The sequence below is a fragment of the Macaca thibetana genome, chromosome 17, assembly GCF_024542745.1.
Source record: "Macaca thibetana thibetana isolate TM-01 chromosome 17, ASM2454274v1, whole genome shotgun sequence".
Classification (NCBI taxonomy): Eukaryota; Metazoa; Chordata; class Mammalia; order Primates; family Cercopithecidae; genus Macaca; species Macaca thibetana.
In genome coordinates, this window is record NC_065594.1 from 81,487,689 (window position 1) to 81,511,992 (window position 24,304).

The 24,304-nt window shown below is 36.6% G+C and overlaps 2 protein-coding genes across 5 annotated transcripts in view; one reads left to right on the forward strand and one right to left on the reverse strand.

The window, feature by feature from the left end:
• ITGBL1 (integrin subunit beta like 1) overlaps positions 1-12,677 on the forward strand; it is a 274,697-nt gene extending 262,020 nt beyond the window's left edge. Inside the window, exons 11-13 of the mRNA XM_050766680.1 lie at positions 6,175-6,288; positions 7,289-7,396; positions 8,428-12,677. Of these exons, the coding sequence (XP_050622637.1) occupies positions 6,175-6,288; positions 7,289-7,380 (206 nt within the window). The 3' untranslated portion in view covers positions 7,381-7,396; positions 8,428-12,677. The remainder of the gene's footprint in view (positions 1-6,174; positions 6,289-7,288; positions 7,397-8,427) is intronic.
• The window catches only part of FGF14 (fibroblast growth factor 14), a 678,189-nt gene continuing 662,461 nt past the window's right edge, over positions 8,577-24,304 (reverse strand). For 3 of the 4 annotated variants that reach the window (XM_050766682.1, XM_050766686.1, XM_050766685.1), the window contains exons 4-5: positions 17,990-18,188; positions 8,577-14,784 (exon numbers count right to left, since the gene is read on the reverse strand). In XM_050766682.1, coding sequence (XP_050622639.1) covers positions 14,648-14,784; positions 17,990-18,188 — 336 coding nt within the window. In that variant the 3' untranslated portion in view covers positions 8,577-14,647. The remainder of the gene's footprint in view (positions 14,785-17,989; positions 18,189-24,304) is intronic. The other variant, XM_050766683.1, reaches the window with a different exon arrangement.

A 24,304-nucleotide genomic window follows, 5' to 3' on the forward strand; every position in this document is an offset into this window, starting at 1 on the left:
AAGCCACCAACCCAATAAAACATTTGCCACAGAAACATATTCAAGGAAAAAGCAAGCCTTCCCCATCTCCCATCCTACACACACTCACACACACACGCACACACACACACACACACACACATATACACACACATACACACACACAGAAAAATTGGAAGAGGTTTCCCCTGAGTAAAGAATAGTAATAGATTAAATTTTGAACACCTTGATTTTGATGTTTCTGTATACTATTCTTGAAGGGACTTTAAAATCCTGCCATTGTAGTGCATATGGCATCATCTCGAAAGCCATTGTGTTCCTTGCTAGTGACTGGGAAGACAGGGAACCTGAAAGATTCTCACCTCATGTCTGGGGAGCAGCGCTTCAAAGAAACTGAAGTTATGGGGCTTCCTAGCTCTTCTCTTCAGCTCAGTATCCTCTTTACACAACAGACACACTTTTTTTTCAGACAGGGCACAGCTCTGGCTGAAGATTCATTTACTGCTGGTCAGGATGACCATGTAAATAACTTTCTGAAGAAGACAGCAAAGCAGAAGTGTACTAGAGACACTGAATCCTGTTGCCAAAGAACCACACCAGTGAGGCTGCCACACACATAAGGGAAGGAGGTCTCTGAAGCAAGATGTGCCCTCTGTCCCCTAAACAGTAGCTTTTGTTTTGCCTCGTACGCAAGACCAATGCTATCAGGTTGAAAGAGCCTTTTTGGCAGAACTTCAGACATCAAAGAGGATGGATGCTGTGACTATCTGTGGTGCCAAGAAGGGGGATGAAAATGAATGCAAACATGTTCACTTAAACAGATGACAGTGTCCTTGGTTTCCAGGAATTCTGTGTTCAACACTTGTGTTTATAATGCTCAGGCAAGGAGGCCATGCCTTCAACCTAATGCCATTACAGCAGGCAGGTGGAAAATGAGTTTAAAGCAATCGCTTTGTGCCTTGTTTGTTCTCTCATTAATTCAATCTAATTTCAAGCCCCAAACAAATCTTCCACCAGTTCTGTTCTCAGGGGGCCTCAGCCCCTAGAAACACCTACCTTGAATTCAAGCTGTGTTGGGAGAACCAAAAAGAAAGAAAGGTTAAAAGGAAGAAAACAAGGGAAAGAATTGGGGAGAAGGAGATTAATGAAGAAAAGCAGAAAAGGAGGCAGTGATGGAATTAAACTGCAAGAGAGAAGTAGAAGGGAATAAAAGAGATGTTATCAGATTAGAAGGGAATGATCTGTGTATAAAAAGATACCAAGAATGAATAGTTTTTGAATCAGATTTATTTTTCCTCTGAGCATTGCTTCAGACATAGAGCACTTAAGTTTAGATACTTTTTGACTTGGTTTTCTGTAATAGCATTGTCATTGGGATAAAAATAGAAGCTTTTCGCAGAAGCTGCCTACTGAATGAGGATACCCATATGTATTAAAACACTAGTGTGCTTATTTATATTTGTTTATTTTAAAAGTCAACTAGTGTTTGTGTTTATGTGTTTACTACACTCACTATTGAATCATGAACACTGTCCATAAGCGGGTCGTCCTTAAGACGCGTCCAACTGCGAGTACAGGAAGACTACACAAAGTCATACCCTCCAGGGTAACAAATAGCAGTCTTCCATTTCCTAAACTGAAGGTCATGCAACAAGAGTTGTTTCTTTTCAAGAAATAAACATTCTTATGAAAGTCATTACAGCCCTAGGAAAGATTCTCATCTTTCAGCATCGTAAATGTAGAAAATACAAAGAAAAAAATAGGATGACTAAATATTGACTTAAAGGCATTTCCTCAAAACAAAACAAAGCAAAGCCAAAGAGTCTCTCTAGCTAATACCTTTGCAAATTGTTTGCTTTGGGTGGTGGCAATATATTCAGAGATCAATGAAGGGTTGAAAGCATATTTGTCTAAACTATTTGTTTATCCTTCAATGGATAGAGAGTTTGGGAGTCTTTAAACTCAAAAGGAAATATAAAAGCTGCCCCAAGGCTGCACATTTTGACATTCATGTTAGTGGATGGGCCTTCAGACTTTTGGCAGCAGCTGATCGTGATCTCCCTTCTTTTCTCCTATTATGGAGACATCATTGTTGGATTATCGATGAAGAAAGGGGATAAAACCAGGATCACGGAACTGTGATGTATGGTAGGCACAGAGGATAATGGGGATGCCACAGTTACTCCTGTTTCCAGTGGGGAGCACCACCCCACAACCCACGCTGCGAACCACAGGAAAAGTAACGCATGAAATAGACTAAGGGGCTTTAACGTGGTGATGGAAAAGAAAAACTTGTTTCTGATTTTTTGACGGGGGCCATGTATTTCTTGATCAATCTCATGGACTTGTCCAAATATTCTATAACTTTTCTCAAATTTGTCAATGGAAGAAGTCCCTCACCCTGATGGTCACAAAAGATATTCAGAGTCCTTCTTTATTTGATTATGGGACAGATCTGAGCAGTGGGCACAGGACCACCATGGCGCATCACTTGGTGGCCTGTACCCACCAAAAGGCTGAAACGTGCACTTCCCATGAGCGTCAATAAAGCCATCACCTCAGGAGACGATGAAGAAATAGCGTTTTATTTCTTTACAAATTTATAGCCAAGACAATAAATCACTCCATAGAAAAAGTTAAAACAAGATACATTGTTGTGACCTTCATAACAGATGGAGTAGTTAGTACAATAGTGAAAACTGCCTGCTGGGATGTCAGGTTGCAGCATTTTGTCAGGCTTGAATGAAAAAGAAAGTCCAACATTAGTAATGGAATGGGCAACGGACAAAGGTGCCTTGCCCTCAGACTCAAATAGTTTTTGTGAATAACCAAGAGAGATGAGGTTAGTGCCGTGCCGGGTCTCCCCTAAGCTTAGCTACCTTTGCAAAGTACATGATATAATCCATTGTGGGTTGTTTTGTTCACTTGGGGATTTATTTATTTGGATCCCAGACTATACAATTTTATCTTTGCCTTGATTACTTCAAGCTAGATCCAGGTAATCACATCCAATCTTCTTACAGATGCTGTTGTGCGACAATGGCTGTAAACACGTCATTAATTGTCTCCTTAAACTCTCAGTGATACTTCTTGGGTCCCACATCACCCAAAGAAGTCCAGCATATACACTCACTCACCCACCCGTGACCTGTCCCACATCCCCAGAAAGAGAAAGAGTGAAAGATGCTTCACAAAATCAGCCTCAGCCTGGTGTTCAAGTTGCCTCGCTCAATATGTCTGTGCAGTCAGACCTGCAGGAAGAAACAGCTTATTTTTAAACTACTGTATATGAAAGTTTTTGCAGGGAGATACATCACAGATAGGCAGATCACTAAAAAGAAGAGTGGATTGAATCAGAGTGAAGTCTTCAGTTAACTGTTTGTTTATTGCCTGTGAGGTCCAGGGCAGTTTCCTTTATTCTCTCTTCCATTCTCATCCTTGAAGGTAAAATTTCATTTATTTCCCCTTTCTATGTCCTAAGATGCCCTGAAGACACATGAGAAAATGTGACTGATTCCCCAGGGAAGGAAGCCAGCAAAAATGCACAGAAGGGAGATGGGAACATTCTTAAGGGTCCTTATATTGAGAAAGAAAATGAATGGATTAGTGGTGCTATGGTGATGAACTCTCCGCCCTAAAACTCCTGCCAAGATCAGCCAGCCGTTCTCTGGCTGGGCTGGGTCTCAGGGGTGTGAGTGGGTCTTGGCCAGCTGAGTTGAACCATTTCTCCCCTCTTGATAGTCATGCAGTCTACGTCTGTCTGATGGAACCCTCTCCCTATGTGTTTCCCGTTTAAGAGAGGCACAATTTGACCCCTACTATGGAAGAAAACAGTTAGAGCGTGCTACAAGGAAGGTGCTATAATAGGTCCTAATAAGTATTCACACTGTGTTATTACTATATGCTATCTAGTTCTAGTTTCACAAGCAGTAGAAGAATTTCCTACCTCTAAGATGCATTGAGCATTGACAAACAGGAAAGAATAACACAGCTGGGAAAATGCTGACCTAGAAAAGCTACTGTTTCATGACACATACAAAATCAATCCTTATTTTTTATTCTAAGTATTTCAGCGACTAGTAGACTTTCAGAACTGGAATTTACTCATCAAATGCTCTATCCATATATGCCATATTAACTTTAGCTGAGCTTACCAGTTTTCTGAAAACACTTTACTAGGGCATGAAGCTAAGCATTCCAGAAGCAAGAGCAGTGATTAGAATAGTTCCAGGGCCAGAGGATAAGTTTGAAGATGAAATATAAGATCTTTTCATGAATTGTGACATATATAAAATGATATCCTTGGTGTATATATGAATATTATGGGCATATAAAATCAGACACTACTTTAGAAACAAAACAGTCAAATATTTCAAATAATCTTTCTCCACTCATGTAAATAAAACACTAAGTATTGTGCCTTCTGAGGAAACGACTCTGATAGTCAATGAAGTACTCCATGTGGTCTTTGTTGGCAGATGTATCACTATCCATTTGTTAAGCAGTAGAGTGCTGCACATTTTTATGCCTAGAAATGTGAAATAAAGTCTTTAAAATTAGGATAAAGAAATCTCTAAAATCAGAAAATTCCTCACCTTGATGAGATCACAAGGGAACCAGCATCCCTTGCAGACTGACCTGGGAGGAGCACCTTCCTGGGTCCTGAGAAACCACCGGGATGTCAGTCAGTTATTAAAACTGAGAAAATGTGTATATTTTGCTCAAGAGCATGCAAGTCAACCTGGACCCTCAGGAAAACAAGTCAAGACTAAATAGAATTATGCCATAGCTACTCAAGAAGTTAAAAATAAATGAAAACACAATTGTCACAATATAAATAATTCTGACTGCACTCTTACCTTGAGAAGTGTGTCAAGAAATGGCAAACATTTAATTTGGATTTTGGGGAGTTTTGCAGCTAAAATGCATATACCAGTTTCCCTGATATGAAATATCACGTAGTTGAGACACATGAACCTGAATCCTTTCATGATATCTGTGATGACCGCAACTCCTTTTCCATAATCACTTTAATCACCTAGGCTGTTAACTCATTTTTAATCACTGTGTTTTAAAAGAAGCACTAATGATTGATTCTTGTCCCTTTTAAATGTGTTTTGAACTTACCAATTCTACAGTTTTGTTAAATATGTCAAAATACTTTTTTCAACTGCACAATCTTTCAACATGACTTTTGACTTAAAAAATTACTGATAGCCACCTTTTAGTAAAGGAAACTCATGTTTGGAAAGAACAACCAACCCAAGGAAATAGAAGGAAAAGGAAGTCCTTTTTATTTGTTTCTTTTTCATTGTAAAGTCTTTCCTGTTGTCGTCGAGGCAGTTTTTCCATGTAAGGGTTTTTAGCCTGTCATGGAAAGCTGTTTAAACTGAGAGAACTTACTTCTGTGTTGGATGCCCTTCATCTTATTTATTTTCTTTTATTTTAAATATATCTTTAATAAAATTTTTTACTCAGTAAATAAAGATATTTTAAATAACCAAAGAGGAAGTGTTTTAATTAGGTAGGAGGAGAAATGGGTGGAGGGAAAAAGAGTTGAATCCAGAGTCTCATAAAAGATGAACTTTGGGAGTAATTTGAGCTATCCTAGATTATGACAGTCCTGAGGATACAGTCTCACGAGGCAAATGTACTGAGTGATTGTGTGCACTTTTAGCACTTTAATTAGCCACCCAATATGCAGGTGTGCTCCTGCTCCAAGAAAATCATGTAAACGAAAATCCAAAATCATAAGCACAATACTTTAGTAGTTGTTTTCATTAGAAATGCAACCTAATTTAATACAATTCCCTATTCAATTCCTTTAAAGAAGAGGCACTTTAAAAATATGATTCAATTCAGGGGGAAAAAATCTATTTTTGAATACTTTTTTGGAAGACCATCTATAAGAATCAACCCCATCCTGCTCTCGTTGACATTTCAACCAGACTGGGCCATGGGACATTTGCTCAAGGCTAATTGCAACTGTCTAGATCCATAATGAAGGCTTTCCTGGGTGACCTTTATGAATTACAGTAAGTAAAGCTCCCCTCTGAGAAACCAGCCATTCAATAAACTTTTACCTTTGGATGATGGGTTATTAGAAGCCTGTTGTCAGTGTGTCAACGAGATTGTATTTGAGATGGAAACCTTTAGTTATACAGTGATGGCGAGTAATAGCCTTTGTAATTTCAGGTTCTTGTCATTGTGGGAAGTGCATTTGTTCTGCTGAAGAATGGTATATTTCTGGGGAATTCTGTGACTGTGATGACAGAGACTGCGACAAACATGATGGTCTCATTTGTACAGGTGCAGTATTAACCTTTTCTAATTGCTCTATGCCACAGTTTGTTACAGAGCTAAGGGACACTCATCATGCAATGCTTTAGATGGCCGGACCAACAGGGCCAACTGTGAATATGGCATATCTACCAAAGGCAAAGTGGGCATTTGGGAAAAAGCCCTCACATTATTCCTGGGCGTAGAAGAATACAAGACAATGAAGCTAAATTTTGTGATTATTTGGAATACTTCCACAAAGTAACCTCCCCACCTCAAACTCACATGTATCTAGTTATATATTGAACACAGAAAAGAATTTTCTTGGCACATTTTACTTTGAACATGGTATAGGGAATGGAATATTCTTTTAAACAGAATCTGAGTACCACTAGTTGATGTGTTGGTTGCTTTTAGGGAACTGGATGTGTGTATGGGGGAGAGGTATAAAGAGGGCTCAGCTGTGTCATAGCCACTGCTATCCTAATTTATTGAGTCCCTCATAATTAATTATAAATTCATTTGTTTTGCCAAGTTACAGAGGAAACAGAGACATGTATACTTGTCCTCTTCAGCTCTAGCTGAAGGTAAAAGATGACTCTGAGTGTCATTAAGTTAGACCCTTGCTTTCTGCCCATCCTTACTACATAAGACTCTCTTTGCTGATTACTTGGCCTGCCTCATGTTATGTCAAAGAGCTTTATGTTTTTCAGTATTTATTCATAAGTCAGACATAACTTGCTCTATAAGGGAAACAAAATATGTCACCTAAAAGCCTAGCTGGAGTGATACACGATGGTTACTATCTGGTCGGTAAAGGGTGGCACCAAATAAATGCCACTAATTGTTTGAAAGATTAGATGTCTCACAGCTGCTTAATAAAATGTAGTAATAACATCATTGCACAGTAAGAAAATCTACCAAGGATGAATGAAATGATTTCATTGTGGACACTTGTGATTTATAATAGCATGTTTAAATTTGGCACGTTTTGATCATGATCATGATACCCAATTGTATTTTATTGCAGGGAATGGAATCTGTAGCTGTGGAAACTGTGAATGCTGGGATGGATGGAATGGAAATGCATGTGAAATCTGGCTTGGCTCAGAATATCCTTAACAATTACACGAGAGAGGTCTGGATTCTTGTTTTTTCTAGGCCATTAGAACATTTAAATGCAAAGAAAATCCTGTATAATCACCACTAGGACAGGTTAAAAAGACCATTGTATATTTTTCTATTCTGAATTACGAAGGAAATCTGAGTACCTATTAGAAACGAGTTATGCAAATTCAGATGCAAATAACACTAGAAAAAAATGTTTCTTCCATAATTAACATAAGTGGTTCCTAACGAGAGCAATTTTTCCACCCAAAAGACATTTGGCAACATCTACAGACAACTTTGATTGTCACACTGGGTGGGGTGGGGAAGTATGTCGTAGGCATTTGGTGGGTAGAGGCCAGGGATGCTGCTCAGCATCCTGCAGTGCACAGGACAGCCCCCAAACAAGGAGTTAGCCAGCCCCATGTGTCAGTGGCGCCCAAATTGAGAAACATTGAATTATATGGCTATTAGAAATCCATATTCTTACACAATAAAGACCATATTAGAATCTAAGGAAAACATGCATATTCACATTAATCAATCGATCAGATTTTTCCAGAATTCCATATCAGTCAACATTTTAATATGGGGACAATGAAGACAAACACACAGGAAGTAGAATATCAGATTGGGGCTGGATCAAGGGCAAAAACTGGTCATTAAGTCATTTGACATTAAATCATTTAGCCACTAAGTCATTTGTCTACTCTCACTTTAAACTCATCAAAGAAGATTCTCTTAAAGAAAAAAATTATGAAAAATGTACAATTTAACATTTTAAATAAATAGTGACAGAAGTTGTTTATACTCTGTGTCAGTATATATTTACCTGCTGATAATTTATTTAAAAATGAATTGTTATTTAGGGAGATCTATTTTAGATTTCTAGAAATAACACATTTTAAAAACTGGGCAGGGGTTATATGTACAAGAAATCTGACTTTTTATTTTAATTTATTCCATGGTAATGTGGCCTTTTAAAAAGACAATATTGAGTTACATATATAATGGGCCTGAAGTATGCATCCGTTTCCCTTAAAATACTTTCTTTTTTCTAAGGATAACTTACTGGAAACCTGAGGTCATGCAAAGAATTCAAGAAGAGAAATACTGTGATAAAATGGCACCAATCTCAGAAGCTCACAAAGGACCAAAAAAAAAAAATCTAGAAATGGCTTAAATAGAAATTACAAATATTCACTCAGTGATAGGAACAAAAATGTTTATTTTCTTTATGGTGAAACTTTGCTTTGTATGAAATTCACATTGAATTATGAAAGTGTACAATAATTGGGACTTCCCTTACATATTTACAGGTAAATCTACTTATACACATTAGTTTAGGCAACCTGTAATTATTTAGAGCTAAAAAAAACACTTTTTTTCTAAAGGTGAATTATTTTGTAAAATCCTAGAATAATGTAGCAAAATCATTTCCGTATTACTTTAAAATGAAAATTTTTACTTGGAAATTTTATTTTAATGATGTAAATATTCTAGAGTCATGGCTTAAACTTTATAAGTCAAATTTCCAAAAATAAGGAAAATATGCATCCACTGAGTTACTTAAAAATTTAATATTGAAAATTATTTTAAGAGAACATTTAACTGATGCTGAGTTTTATAGTCCTAACAATGTTCTCATAATGTAATAGATTTATAAAATTGTTATCTCTATCCTGAGATTAAGGAGTGCAACCATATTGTAGTTCTCTTATTATGTAAATTGATATATCTTTTTTGTAAAATGAGGGAAATATAAGTAGTCAATAAATAATGTAGGTTATATTCTTTCCTCTTCACTACCTAAACATTTTAAGCTGCAAACAACCTATTATTATTGTTTTGTAGCAATTTTGATGACGTATTTGCTGATGCACAGACATTGGAATTCATTATATTATCTAGCTATCGTAATACAAATGACCTTTGGATTTCCCTACCACAGCGGTTATCCTCCCATCAAGGACCAGAAAGTTAAACTTTATGGACCACATACATCCCTGTCTTATATTCTTCTTTGTTGGTTTCTGTTTAATACTTTAAAGCTGTAAAAAAATAAAAATTCCTTCTGAGCTTCCAGGCCGTACAAAAACAAATTAAGGGTGGATTTGGCTAGCAGCTGGGCAGTACTTTGTCAGCCTCAGCGCCACTGGAACTGTCCTTGATTCTCCACGGCTCATCAGAAAACCTTAGGTGTGTCTTATTTTTCTTATAATCCTCTGTATGTTATTATCCTTTTTATTAACAACAACTACAACAAAAGTGCTGCTCTTTTTCATAGTCTCATGTAAGAGTGTCAAAAATGTCCTCAGCATTTGTTTTTTCAGAAAAAGAATTTAGATATTGGAGAAATTATCATACCATAAAGTTCAAAATGTGACTCATCTAAAATTTAGGACAAAGATGAAAATAGGCCAGGCATGGTGGCTCATGCCTGTAATCCCAGCACTTTGGGAGGCCAAGGTAGGTGTGTCATGAGGTCAGGAGTTCAAGACCAGCCTGGCCAAGATGGTGAAACTCCATCTCTACTAAAAGTTCAAAGATGAAAATATAGTCAGCTCTGTTCTAGTATTCATTTAGTTGGAAACCATAGTACTGGAACTGTATTATAGCATAAGTTTCATGGTACCTAAACTCTAAGGAATGCTTTTTCTTTGAAAATAGAAATATTTTATTTTTACTTATTTCTATCCCCTATGTTTCTTTGTGTGTATGTGTGTGTTTGTGTGTGTATGTGTGGTTTTGATGCCAGCAATGCAAACACCAATATATCTGTTAAGAAGTAATTGAATTTAGATTGGAAAGAATAAAATAGTTACATGTAAAGACATAGACTCTTTCCTTTTTAAATATGATTTTGTACTTTTTCAACTCTACGATAGAAACTCCCTCCTAAAAACAAGCAGGGCAAGAACAAACTTGTAATGGGTGAGAGAAAAGAAGCAAATCTCATTGGCTTTTTCCTGCTTTTTAGGAAGCTGCTGTGGGATTAATGTCAATTGGAAGAGATGCAACAAGTTTAGAGAAGGTGTTGGCACTAACCCTGCTTGTTTGGCAAATCATCACTGAGGTATTCTACCCAATTACTTTTTCAAAAAAGTCAACTAAAGTGCTAAGTCATGAGAGGAGAGCCATTATACCCATTGTCTTTCTGGGCTCCTTGAGTTTATCTGGATTCCAACAGCACTTTGGAAGTACTGCCCTCCAGTACTTCAAATGCAAATACAATCTCTGCCAGTAGATATCGGAATTAGACTTAGTGAAAACCAAGACAAAAAAAAAAAAAACTAAAATATAACTCAGGCTTAGTTTGCAGACTCAACTGTCAACACTTTGAAACCCTACTCCGTATTCAAGAGAGTGAAAGGCCCTATGTGCCACATTGTAGGCTAAGAAACCAAAGCTATGACTACTATTTCCCTCAAAAGTAAGACAATGTACATCCTGGATTTTGATATGCCTGCATTTTGGAAAAAAAATATTGAGGATTTAGCCCAATCGCTTTCCCTCGATATAGCCTTGTTCTGAACTAAAATGGAAAAAAAAATTTCAATTATTTTTTCATCTTCGTCTCAACTGAATGTTAGTCAATGTGGTCTCTTCTTGATTATGTATCAAATGTTAATGATCTATATGATATTAGGGGGATAATTTTAAATGAAGTGATACATGTCTAACTTTAAGAAGTTTTTGGTTTTTGCTTTTAAAGACAACCAAATCTGATATTGTTTATCCTGATAAAAATAACTTTTAGTGCTTAAAGCATTAAGCAAGTGGCTACGTATGATAAAGAATCTCCGCTTGCTCCCCAAGAGGCAAACTATTAGAAGAACTGGAGCAGGAGTCCTTTGGACCCATTGTGTATCTCTTTAAGCCACTCCTACCCAAAAACATTCAGGACAAGCAAACATTTAGAGCAGGAATCTCCAAATTCTTCAGGATTTGTAATGAAATAATGCTCAGTTCCATTTTGCTCTTTACATAGGGTGGAGAATTTGCATGTCTTCTCTAATTTTTCCAAGTAAAGTGGTAGCAAAATGTTTTAAAAAGCAATCTTATATTAGAAAACAAAAATGTTGTCACTTGAAATATCAAAACAATTGACATTTCCGAGCATTGTTGAGGGACTGGCAAAGCAATCAGCGACTATAACAAATCAGTAGAAATAACCCTCCCACACCAGATATGCATGCAGAAGGAACGGAGTATTATAGAGACTTGATACAATGGACATATGCACATGGAGGTACAAAACACACGGCCTTTAAATACAAATGAATTCCATCAGATTTACTATACGGAACATCAGTAGTGACAGATTGCACTTACTTAATAACAGCAAACTTAATTTCTGAGGGGAAAAAATGGTGAAGTCTTATCCCAAACAAATAGCAAGAGAGGTATCATCAAAGAGCTAAAATTTTCTTTGGCATGGTAAAGGGGGAAATTGAGTTTACCAACTTATTTACATGACATTTCTCTATATTGGTGGGTAATGCAATGCCATTTTGTTACATAAAGTTGTTTGATGTTTTTGAATATGCCTTCATATAAATATTTTATTCAATATGTTGTATTTGTGAATACAACAAATGATATTAAACACAGAAACTGTACAATGCAGACAAACTCTTTGTATGCAAATTAGCAATACATACCAACAGTTCTTGATACACAGGTACCTACTACATGCAGCTCATCAGTGCTGTCCTCTTCCCATGCAACAGGTGAGACCAGACACAAAGTAAATGACCTAACTCAATTACAAATAACAAGGACCCCTCTGCAATATGTCTAAACATATATTAGAAGAAAGTATTTGACATCCTTCATAGGGATAAATGCCCTTATAGACACCCCATATATAAAACACAACAGAGATACACATTTACATAAATCTCAGTCATTTACAAAAATAAATCTTATCTTAATTTAAACCAATAAACAGACTTGCAGGGGACAAAGAAACCAGCAAGTAGGGCTGATTATCAGTCACAAAAACAGCTGGGGCTGTTTGTTGTGTGTGTGTGCGCGCGCGCGCGTGTGTGTATGTGTGTGTGATGTGTTGCTATAAGTAGTGTCTATAAGCCCATTTGATTGGATTACAAGTTTATTACTCATAGTTGGCCACATATTATGGGATATATGTTTTCTGAAAATAATTGGTTAATGGAAGTTATTTTAACTGATCCTGTTAAAAAACAATAGGCTTCAAAATGACATAACACCAAATCAAAAATGACCAAAGGAATCATTTTGTTATATTTGTAATTTAGCATCATTGACAATAAATCTACTCAAACATTCTGCTAACTTTTTATTTATTCAAGTAGAATCCAATATGAAAATGAAATAAGCATAAACAGTTAAATTTATACTAAACCTTTAATCAGCTAAGCAGGCCAGAATTTTTTAATGCTGGGCAAGGGCTGTCATGAAGATTTATGAAAGCAGTGACAAAATAATTTCCCAATAAATACAGTGCAGATGGGGAAAATGATGACTGGGTCATCCTCCCACATAGAAAGAATAACAAGAGGCCAGTACATTGATCCCACATATAATTTTCAATAAATGAGGTTCAGTTTGGTCTCAATGAACTCTTCTGAGAAGAAAACATTGAATTTTATTAGGTGTACACAGAGTTAACAAATATATTCCCAAACAGTTTAGTATGAACCCCTTTAGATCCAGTATTGAACATTTTGCATGGAATCTTCACTGTGTAGTCAACTGTTCCTGGCCTTTCTTGGTAGTTGTCTTCCCTAAGCTCAGAGTTCAAACAAACAGTATTAAATTAAAAAGGAAATTAAGAATGCAAAATAAAACAAAAAGAAATAAATAAATGGAATGGACCAAAATCCTGATGGATGGATGTGTTGGTTTGCCTTTATTTTCATCTAGGATAATTCAACAGACTGTATTCTGAGATCATGGCAAGGCACCTCTAACCCAGCCACTGGGCAACAGGAGTCCCAAATGCTGAGTTAGAGGCATGTACTGGTGAAATACACAGTACCGGACTCAGCATGCTGAGCTAAAAAAAATATTTTTCCTAATATGTCCAGTTTAAAAACTTGTCATTAAACACCAAAAATATTAAAGTCTAATTTATAACTAACGTTTGCATTGCTGCTGCAGGAAAGAACACAACAGCCGTCTTGCCCATGCTCTGCTGAGTATGAGGGGAACGCAGCCAGAAACGGGGATGGCGTTAAGTTTGGTTCATTAAAAACAGGACGGAGTATATCTGAAATGGATTTAGGTAGCGCAATTCTTGTAGGTTGTAATTATTGGTTTTCCTTTTTTTTTTTTGTTTTTTTTCCAAATAATGAGAATTAATAGATGAAAAATGAACCTTAATCAGGCCTACAAGGCCTACAGAAATCTTTGGACCCACTTTCTCAAAAACCAGTGGGTCTTGCTCGCTGGGCAAGGCAAATGTTACCATTACCAGTAAGCTTGTGATATGTATAAAACACACACACACAAAGAAACTAGAGGGGGATGTCAAACACATATCATAGAGAGCTTCCCTGGATTGTGTTTGAGCCATTTTCCCACCCAGGCAATGCCGACCTTGGGAGCACAGTATCTGCTACTGAACAGAGCGTATATGTGTGTTTAATCCATAGTGTGAGCCAGAGACAACAATCTTAATCTTTATAGATGCAATTTGTAATAATAGGTTTAGAAGGCTTCCTGATTCCCTGATTGCTCTCCAACCTAAGCCAACGGCAACATTTAAGATTTAGAGGAACAAAATCCCTGCAAAAGGTCACAGACAGTGGAGCGAGCAGCCCTGTAAAAATGGGAAGAAGAGAAATCCATAATAGCACAGGTTTACAGCGTCTAACTAGAAATTACTCAATATTATTTGTGTGCTACAAAATTGAACTTAAACACATAGATTTCGCTGAAACAGGACTCAAAAAGGATTATGGGTAGCTGTCAGCAGGCAAGGTATCGAGTGTACTTGTGAAGTATGTCATTCACATGAAGTGTCACAGTCACAGAAAAGATATTAAAAAGGCATTCCATATCTGGTAGGGCATTCCATGGTCTGAGTTTAGCTGGTTATCCAGGTGTCTTCTTGTTGTGGGGGGCGCAACAGGTTGAGATTTATCCACTTGCAACAGAGAAGTTCGGAGACAGCAAAGAGTAAGCATTAGCTTACTTCCTGCTGCTCTTCAGCCACGGAGCAGGAATGTCTGGTGAGGATAAATCACTCAACTGTGCTCAGGACGAATAAGTCACAACACCTGTGAGGATCTGGCTATGTTGTCTTACTCTTGTTGACTGGTTTGCCTCCATTCATTATTGCAGACGCACTTGTGCTTTTACTTGGCGTCACCCCAGGCTTCGGGACCGTTTCCCCAACATCATGCAAAGATGGTTCTCGGTACATGGCAACTAGTGATGGGAAGAAAGGAGGAGGAAAAGCAAACATTGCTTGGTTAGGTGTGAGAATGGTCCATCCATACATGCACAGACCACTGCGGTTTGCCCATTTCTGTTTTGCCTGAAGTAAAGCAATTCCATTGAGAAGGAATTCCTGTGGTAAAGCAATCATTTCCAGCCCGCAGAGGACATTACTCCCTTCACATTCTCTGGTCTGCATACCTAAAACATGTACACGAGTGTGCATGGATTTCTGAGTAGGACAGAAGGTTTAAATGGCAGCTATGGCTTCTTTGTGGGTCCATGATGTAAAACACACACACACACACTCTATAGGAAAATGACAGGCATTTAACTTAATTCTCAAAAAAGAAAACTCAGATTTCCCTTCCACTGCACACTAATGTCAACACCTGAACTTCTCATTCACTTCAATCAATCTTTGCGAGCTGCGGTATTTACATCCTAGAACATTAAATTACTTTCTCTCATGTGGTTCAAAAGCAACATAGTCATACTAGTGTCAACTTCAAAGCTACACAAAATAATAACAAGTAACTCTCTTCCCATAAGCCAGAGCCTTCAGGAGATTATCATTTCAATGTTCATTTCCTACAATCATGGAAAGAGACCCTTGAGCAGCCAAAGGCAACACCTCATTTTCTGCTACGTTATTAAAAATCTAATAATTGACATGATATAGGGGCAGAAACAGAATGGCAAGATAGCAACTGAAACTACCTGAATAAAATCTGAGGAATTATCTAAATAGTGTCTGGTGACATAATCACAGTAGTTCATGTGGCTTTTTAGAAAATGATTTTTGGAAGTCCCGGGAAAGGACATATAAGAGTGACTAATGCTTGGGGAAAACTAGGGATTAAAGTCATCTGCCATCAGGAATACAAGTGCATTCGAGCTGCCCAAACTGCTTTTCAGGTTTTGGAAAGTTTAAGGTATTTTACAAAGAGCTCTTAGATTTAGTTAAGATGAACTACCATATGCATTCTCTATGTTCAAGGGGGTAGAATGTGGCCATTAGTATCAATGCGGCACGTGAGTTTTCATCAGCACACGTACTTGAAACTGCAAATATACACAAGGCTTCTATTAAATGACTTGCTAAGGTAGCAAAAGGAACTAATGCGTATTCTGAAAGCACATTCCAATCCCTCACTCCTACTATTAATTAAATTAGGAGAAAAAGCATGAAGCATTGACCTTGATTTTCTATGTAGTGAAGTTGTATCAAAGATATGAACGCCCTAGAGTACCAATAATCAACCAGATACTTAATTTGTCCTAACATTTCCAATAACATAATTTATATTCGGCATGGGTTTTGAAAGTTTGGAATTAATTTTCCTCTATCAAGTAAACAATGTGATAACCTCTGTCATTATAGTACCTACCCCCTTAACTCTTTTTAGAGTACTTCTAATTTTTTGAAATGAAAACTGTTGTTTCTCTCTTTCTCATATATATATATATATACACACACACACAAAACACTCATATACACATAACAAACACATGAGTGAAATACCAAATACCATTCTATACTACATCATTATTGTCTCAGATATTTTCTATGGGATATGCAAAATAACTGGTTCCCAAATTTTACCTCGGTTAAATGACATAACAGCCCTTTTGGGTTTTGTTACATTTATGCAGCTAAAAGGTAAAGTTCTAAAAATCTAGTCAATTCTTAACTGTTAACAAAACATAAAATGAGTGAAAAGAGATAAAGCAAGGTGGCAAATAAACCATGGTCTTGTTAGAGCATCTGTGGCCTTATTTTTACATTTTTTATTTGCATTTAAATATTGGTGAGTCCAATGTTATCAAAATTTATTTAAAACAATGAAAGTGTATCATTGATGTGTTTTTTGGGAGGTACAGGGAAATCCTCTAACTTCTTTCTATTCTAATCATCCTTATGATCCACTATATACTGAGATAATTCACTCATATTACAGACTATGGAATAATTTGTCTTTTCCTACATAGGCCCTGGTGGCTGTTTCGGTTTCAATAAATTGTTCTACAGAAAAATATAATTAAGAGTGACAGTAAGTCAACATCATTGAAATTATAAAAGTAGTATTAGCCAACAAGAGTGATTTTCTGAATTTAGGCAAACTGAAACTTAATTATACACTCACAGATAATGAAGAATTGACTGTTCAAATTTTTTAATTTTTTTATTTCAATATAGAGAATATGCATTATGAAAACAATATGCATTTTCTCTTGATGTCTAAGTCTTTCCTGTAGGAATAAAACACAAAAAGAAAAATGAGCTGTCCAAGCTAGCTTAAAATATTTATTGAGTTATTGTAGATCTGATCTTCTGCAAAAGAGTAAACAAAAGTACTTGAATAGAAAACACATGTGAATAGCCTAAAATCAAATATTTTTGTAATTCTCAAATGTTACATAGATAAAAGTAAATGGCACTTTTGGCAGAATAATTAATGACAGAGGTGCAGATGTTGTTGATTAATTAAAAAAACTTTGTAGCCTGCTCTTTGGGTATCTGATTGAAGTAAATGTGAAGTTTCTATTCATTTGGCATGGATGACCAGATATATCCCTTCCTGTACACAAATGAATGTGGATAAATTATTTTAGTAAAAGAAGTAATGCTACAACTGTATACAGTGAAGAATTACGCAGTTTGAAAGCAGATGTGTAACATCAGCAAGTTTTTTAAGAGTCAAGCTATTATCTCTTAATTTTCTGTAATTACAATAATTCACAAGTAAGTAATTACTTTCACCTAGATAATATCAAAATGGAAAACACTTTTGATTCCACACTCAAAACTTATTTTTTTCTAATATATGTATTATCTTTTTCTAATACACTTATCACAGGTTTGTATCATTACATATTTAAAATTGTTTTAAATTAATTAATTAAATTATCTAAGAGTTAGAGTGGCTGTAGCAGTGAGGATTTGAGACACTGGAAGTGGCAGAGAAGAAATTTTTCCTGGTACACATACATATGCAAATACGGTAAAGTATATAAGGGGCACAAATTCTAAATGAATAACTTAAGTAGGCATCTGTGCAAGCATCACCCAGATCAAAATAAATGACATTTCCAGCATTTGTGAGGGTTTTCTTATAGCCTTGGTAGACCTATCAATTTGAAAAATAAAATGTGTAATAAGTCTGTGTAATAATAATGCATACATAATACTCACCTTCCAATGGCTTGGGTAGAAAATGAGCTGCTGGTTTGGTTTTCTTTACTCTGTTCCCTTTCATAGCTTGCCCTTCCTTATTTAATCCCAAAAACCAGGCTCTACCAGATTCCTGTTGTCTGTACAGCATGGATGAGTAGATTACATAATAATTTTCAAAAACAGATTCTTTAAACTTGCATTCAGGGGTAAAAAGTTCCTGTGGAGAGAAAAGGAAACAAAGGTTAGAGGAAGGAACTTGATCTTCACTGTACATTCTATTCATTCTCTAGAACGTTTCCCAGCATGGTGAAAGAGTCCTTTGGCATGGAGGACCGGATATACCCCTTCCTGCACACAATAATTGTCTATACATTTTTTAAATATACAATAAATTGAGAAGAATCTGCTACTGTTGAGAATATACAGAAGCAAAAGTATATCATAAGAAAACAGAAGACATGAGCAAACTAAAGATTTAACTTAAACAGAAGACAGTTCAACCAGAGTATAATCAGAAAGGGATCATTAAAGTAGCATCAGATATTCACAATAAAGTGAACCAAATAAAATACACATTTCAGATATTTTATAACCCATTTTACATGTTTCCATAGGAACAGTGATACGATACTCTTAACAGCTGCCAGTTGTTCCTTGGATCACTGAAATCGTAGGGTGATACATTTTACTTCCAAAGGAACAAACTGAAACCTCAAACTAAAACCATGACAATCAGCTGGCTTACTTGCCAGCCACTAGAGCTATTGTTGTATACCAGATGAGGTCAGGTGTCATGTTAGCTGGTCATAGTGACAGGAGCTGAAAATAATTCAATGGGGCTCCAAACCTTGAACTCTTGAAGATAAACATCAAAAGCTGCTCCAACTGAAAAACCACCAGCATTTTCGGAAAGCATAGAGTTTGTTAAATACTACTATGCTTAATGCCATGGACTACATTAATTGATGAGCAGCACAAAGCTTGCTACAAACTATTATTAATGTCAGAAATATTCATAGCTGATTTTTATATACTTCTTACTTTGGAATGAATAATAATGAATATAATCCCATGCAACATTAATAAAAAAATTGATAAAGGTACAATCTACATATGCATTTTTGATAGTCCTCTATTAAAAGTAAATTTGAAATTCAACCTGTCTGGTTATAAACCATGAAAGACACTTAGCTAGTTTTAAATAGGTCTAACACTGTGCTATTCTATATGTGTATAAATATAGATGGAAAATAGATCCTTACTGTCCTTGATCTTTTTAAAAATACCACTGGACTACAAAATATACACAAAGTTTTCATTTTTCTTTAACAGATTTTATTATTGCAGAAAATAATAACTTTTGTTTTTCTTCTAAAAATGTTGTATACCCATTCTGAAAAATATTCCTTAGGGGCTAAAAACTAAAACTTGATACTAACTGTAATTAGGAACATGACCTAATGACATGTAGAAATTTCCTTTCAATATTTCCCATAAAAGTGTGAATTATCAAATGCTGTCTCATGCAGGAGACAATTTATTCAGTGTCTACATAACTTTAATTCACTGAGAGCTAATAGTTTTCCAAGGGGAACAGGCTTTGTTAGTGGCAGATGCTTTTCAAGACAAAGATGACAGTTACAGTGATCAATTCGATGAAATTGCAATAGCCAAATGACAGATTTAGCCCTCTCCTGGAGCAATTTATGGAGATCTTTATTTCTTCTTGATGATGCTACCTCAGATTAGAATAAGACCCCATCCAAATAAATGCTCTGGCTTTCCACTGAGTTCTGCATCTCCAAATATCCTCCTATTAGTTTTATCACTACTAAATGACAGTCTCACTGAGTCAATGTCCAGGCCATGCGCCAGAAAAAAAAGATTGATAAAACAGTACATGTTCATGCATTTATGGTGAGTAAAACAAAATGGAAAGCTATAAATCTGGCTTCTCCCCAAAAGACTAATAAATATATTGGTTGAAATTATACCTTCTAAAAGAAAAGGATTAGACTTTGGCATTTCACTTGTCTTTTTACTGAGACAGGCCAGGGCATCTAAGCATATTGTTTACTAGTTAAAAACCTATCTCAAAATCAGCTATGAGTGAGATGGTAAGAGCCGACCTAGTGGGTAACTTAGAGGAAGTCAGAGGAACCTGGCTCCGCCTCCTGGGCTTCAGGTGTCTCTGCCTAGAACCTGGCTCACTGATGCTCATCCTGTTGCTACAAACACCAGAAACGTAGGTCCACAGGATTCCCTTCTGATCATCACTGCCTTAATGTCCAAAACATGATGAATGGTGCTTGCAATATCATCAGCAACTTAGGGATGTATTGTCTCCATTCTGAATCCACTATGTTGAATATGAAAGAGAAAAAGATGCTTGATGTAGAGGAAGCAGTTTATTCTCGGTGGATACCTTAAGGACTTCTGACACTACATCTTTTCAGATGAAATGTTCACATCCTAGGACTCTAAGGAAGTCAATTCCACAACACCTTTCTGTGAGCTGTGCCTGTGACTTCACAGATAGGTGATTCTTTCTGTCTTCCACAACTGAGAACTACTGCCTTTAGTTGCTTGTGATAGTGGAGACTGGTATATTTTCAGCCTTCTTGTTTGTGGCTAAATAATTAATGCACACACACATGCACATGTTACATTCAAAGATGTTATTGTCTAATACATTTTCTCAAGACTTTGAGAAGTTAATCTGTTCCTCCAATATTGAAGTCTCAACCCCAGCGTTTCCTGTAGAACCAATATAACCAATGGAAGTGGAGGTTAGTTACTATTTGGTGTCATCAGTGATACACTTTCAACATGTAAATGGGAAGCAATGGAGCAGATAAACATCACCTGTGGAGGCAGACCGTATGATTCAATAAAAGTTAACATTTTATTATTGCAGAAAATAATAACTTTTGTTTTTCTTCTAAAAATGTTGTATACCCATTCTGAAAAATATTCCTTAGGGGCTAAAAACTAAAACTTGATACTAACTGTAATTAGGAACATGACCTAATGTCATGTAGAAATTTCCTTTCAATATTTCCCATAAAAGTGTGAATTATCAAATGCTGTCTCATGCAGGAGACAATTTATTCAGTGTCTAGCTGTGTGTTCTTGGGGAAATTACTCAATCTCTCTGGGCTTCAGTTTCCTCATCTCTAAAATGAGGACAAAAATCATAGGGCAATAAGGTAGTTAGGGTGATCGAGTGAATGAATACATATTACACATTTAGAAGAGAACTTGGTATACAGTAAGCACTCAATAATTATTCTTTAAAAGTTTCTCATTATTTATAGTCAAAAAATGTATCCTGATCAGTTACTTCAATTCTGTGAAAATCTCACCAAAAGTCAGCTACACAATTAGTCAATGAAAACAGTTTTACACAAAATATTGGATTCAGCACGAAATATACCAAGATAAATAAGAGTAGTCGTACATTTCATGGAAAAATGACAGAACAATATATTTGTTATGAGTGACTTATCTATAAAATACTAGAGTGATTATATGGGGAGTAAATGGTATTGTGAAAGGCAAGAGGTGGGAAATGGCCTGGTACATTTGGAGAACTGTAAGTAGTTCATCACTGAGATACAGGCTTTGTGGGACAGAATTGGAGAATGTTGTGGATGGGAAGATAGGTTTGAGAAATGTAATAAGGGGTCTTGGACACTCTAATAAACAAATTAGATCTCTTATAAGTGAGAGGAAGACATGTTGAATTCCTGAATAGGTAAGGGAATAATAATATGGCCTGATTAGTATTTTATAAATACAAATCTGTTGTCAGTGTGGAGGATGATTTCGAAAAGTTAAGAACATGTCTGTACTGATGTTTTCAACCCTAATCTCTCACAAGATGAACCTGAAAGTTGTTTGTAGAACATGAGTATGTGTGTGTTCATGTTAATGGTGAGTATTAATATTATAAATAGAGAACCAGAACACACAAAGTAAGGGGAGAAATATTACTAGGATTATGACACACTGACTTCTGAACTTTCTGGTAGCCAGGACAGAAAGAGAAAGACTATATGCTATAAAAATTATTCAAGAAAGAAAATATTTTCCTTTTTGAAAATGAAAAGTTTCTTGGCATGAACTTTTCAAAGGTATTTCCTTATAAGGGACCTAAAAAAGTGACATTGACCAACATAAACAAAAATGCTCTTGAGAGTAATTGCACAGTCATACTTTGTGCTTCAATCCTGCAGTATGCTTTAGGAAGATAGATTGCAATGAAAATGTCCAATAGGTAGAACTACTTAAAGTCCAGTAGGTGGAAATAATTGTAATTGATGAGATCTCCAGGGATAATGTGCACAGCACAGGCCACAAACTCAAATGCCTCAAATGACCAGGCAGATACAGGAGTGAGGCAAGCTGGCATGATCATGGCACCATAATGAGGACAAATGGCCTCTGACTCAGGCGCTGTGATGAGGAGATGAAGACAGTGGTAGAAGCAATGAGTTTTTCAAAAAGCAGCTCTCCCTCACATTGTTCTCCTGTGAAAATAAAAACCTTAGATCTTTAGAAGATCTGATTTTTCAAAGGAAGTGAGAAATGTAAGTTTCTACATATACTCTCCTTTTAACATTGGCAACTATTTCTTAGTTTTTGTTTTTCAACATTGAGTGGGTCAAGGGGCCACGGGGAAGCCTGTGAGCCTTCAATATGAGACCCCAATTCAAAGCAGCAAGAATCAAAGAGGAGCCCTACTTTCCTTCTCAAAGCAGTCCTCGTCTAATTGATAGTTCCTATACAGTTGGATAATACAATTATTGTGCCAGTGAAACACTCTAAAACTGGCAGTGATAATATGAAAATGCTTATTTAAATTTAGGCTTAAATATAAACTCTTTGAATCTGCCAAAACGAGATCGATAAGAAGTTTGATGTATCTTTTTCTCACCTTGCCTCCTGCCTATGTTTAGAACCATCACCACCACCACAACAAAATCAACAACAGATGAGTTCCAGCAGAAGCTTGAATATTAATTTGCACCACTGACAAACTAAATCATCAAATCATAGGATAGAGAAATGCAATAATTAAACAGAAATGTTATATCTTTTTTATGTTGTAGTTGTTTTTGAAATGAAAGCACCATCTGTGGTGTACTTATTATCTTAACAGTAGCAGCAGAATTCCTCTTCTGAGGGAAATGCCTTTGTTTAGGAAAATACCCTGATGGGCCATTTGCATGTACAAAGAGAGACTTCTGGTTTCAAGATGAAAGGAGTTCTCTTGCCATAACTCATGAGGAATGAATAACTCTGATAATCTGGCAAAACCATAACCTCAGAATTGAAAGTGACCTTGAGAATCTAATCCAGTGGTCCAGCAAACTGGCTCTCAGGCCAAATGCAATTTTCACCTGTTTTTGTAAATAAGGTTTCATTGGAAAACAGGCACTTTGTTTATATATTGTCTGTGTCTGCATTTACACTACAAATTTCAGAGCTGAGTGGCGGAGAAAGATCTTTATGGCTCACAAAACCTAAAATGTTTACTATATGGTCCCTTTGCCAAAAGTTTGCCAATCCTGAGCTAAGGTAAAATTTGAGGACTTTCCAACCTAGGTAATTGAGGGAAGAGTTATTAACCCAACAGCAAATTCCTAAGGAGCTAAGCATTCCCAAGTTAAACTTGGATTGTACATATTTTCACACACGCAAACATATACAACCTGAAGGAGAAGCTTCCCCAGTGATTCATCCTTGGAAAAGCCTTTACGTTCTGTTATGTGCCCGGGCTTCCATTAGGAATTAGCCCACCAACTCCACTTACTGTGTCATCTTGGTGTTATCTAAGACTAAATGAAAATGATGTTTTTGTTAATGTCTTCAAGTTTGTCCACCACCACCACCACTTAAGGGAAAACTATGAAAGAGGCATTCTGAACACATTCACAACATTTTTTAGATTACGAGCCAATTCCAAAATAACTTAAAAAGAGGAAGTAGAGAAACGATATTCGACACAGTAGCAAATAGTGTTGCTGGGGAGTCCTTGCTCCCAGAGCTCCCAAGATGGTGGCGGGCCACTTCCAAGATGGTGGCAAGCCTCCTGTTCTCTGACCTGGGGTTCTTGGCCTCATGGATTCCAAGGAATGGAATCTTGGGCCATGTGGTGAGTGTTATAGCTCTAGTAGAAGCCATGGGTCACAGAAGAGAACCGTGGAACCAGTGACTAGTGTTCAGCTCGATTAGGATGAACCCAGGCACTTAGCCCTGCAGGAACAATGGTAAGCCTTTAGCCCGACTGGGAGCGGCAATGTGTGCCTGCTGGATCAGAAGCACAGC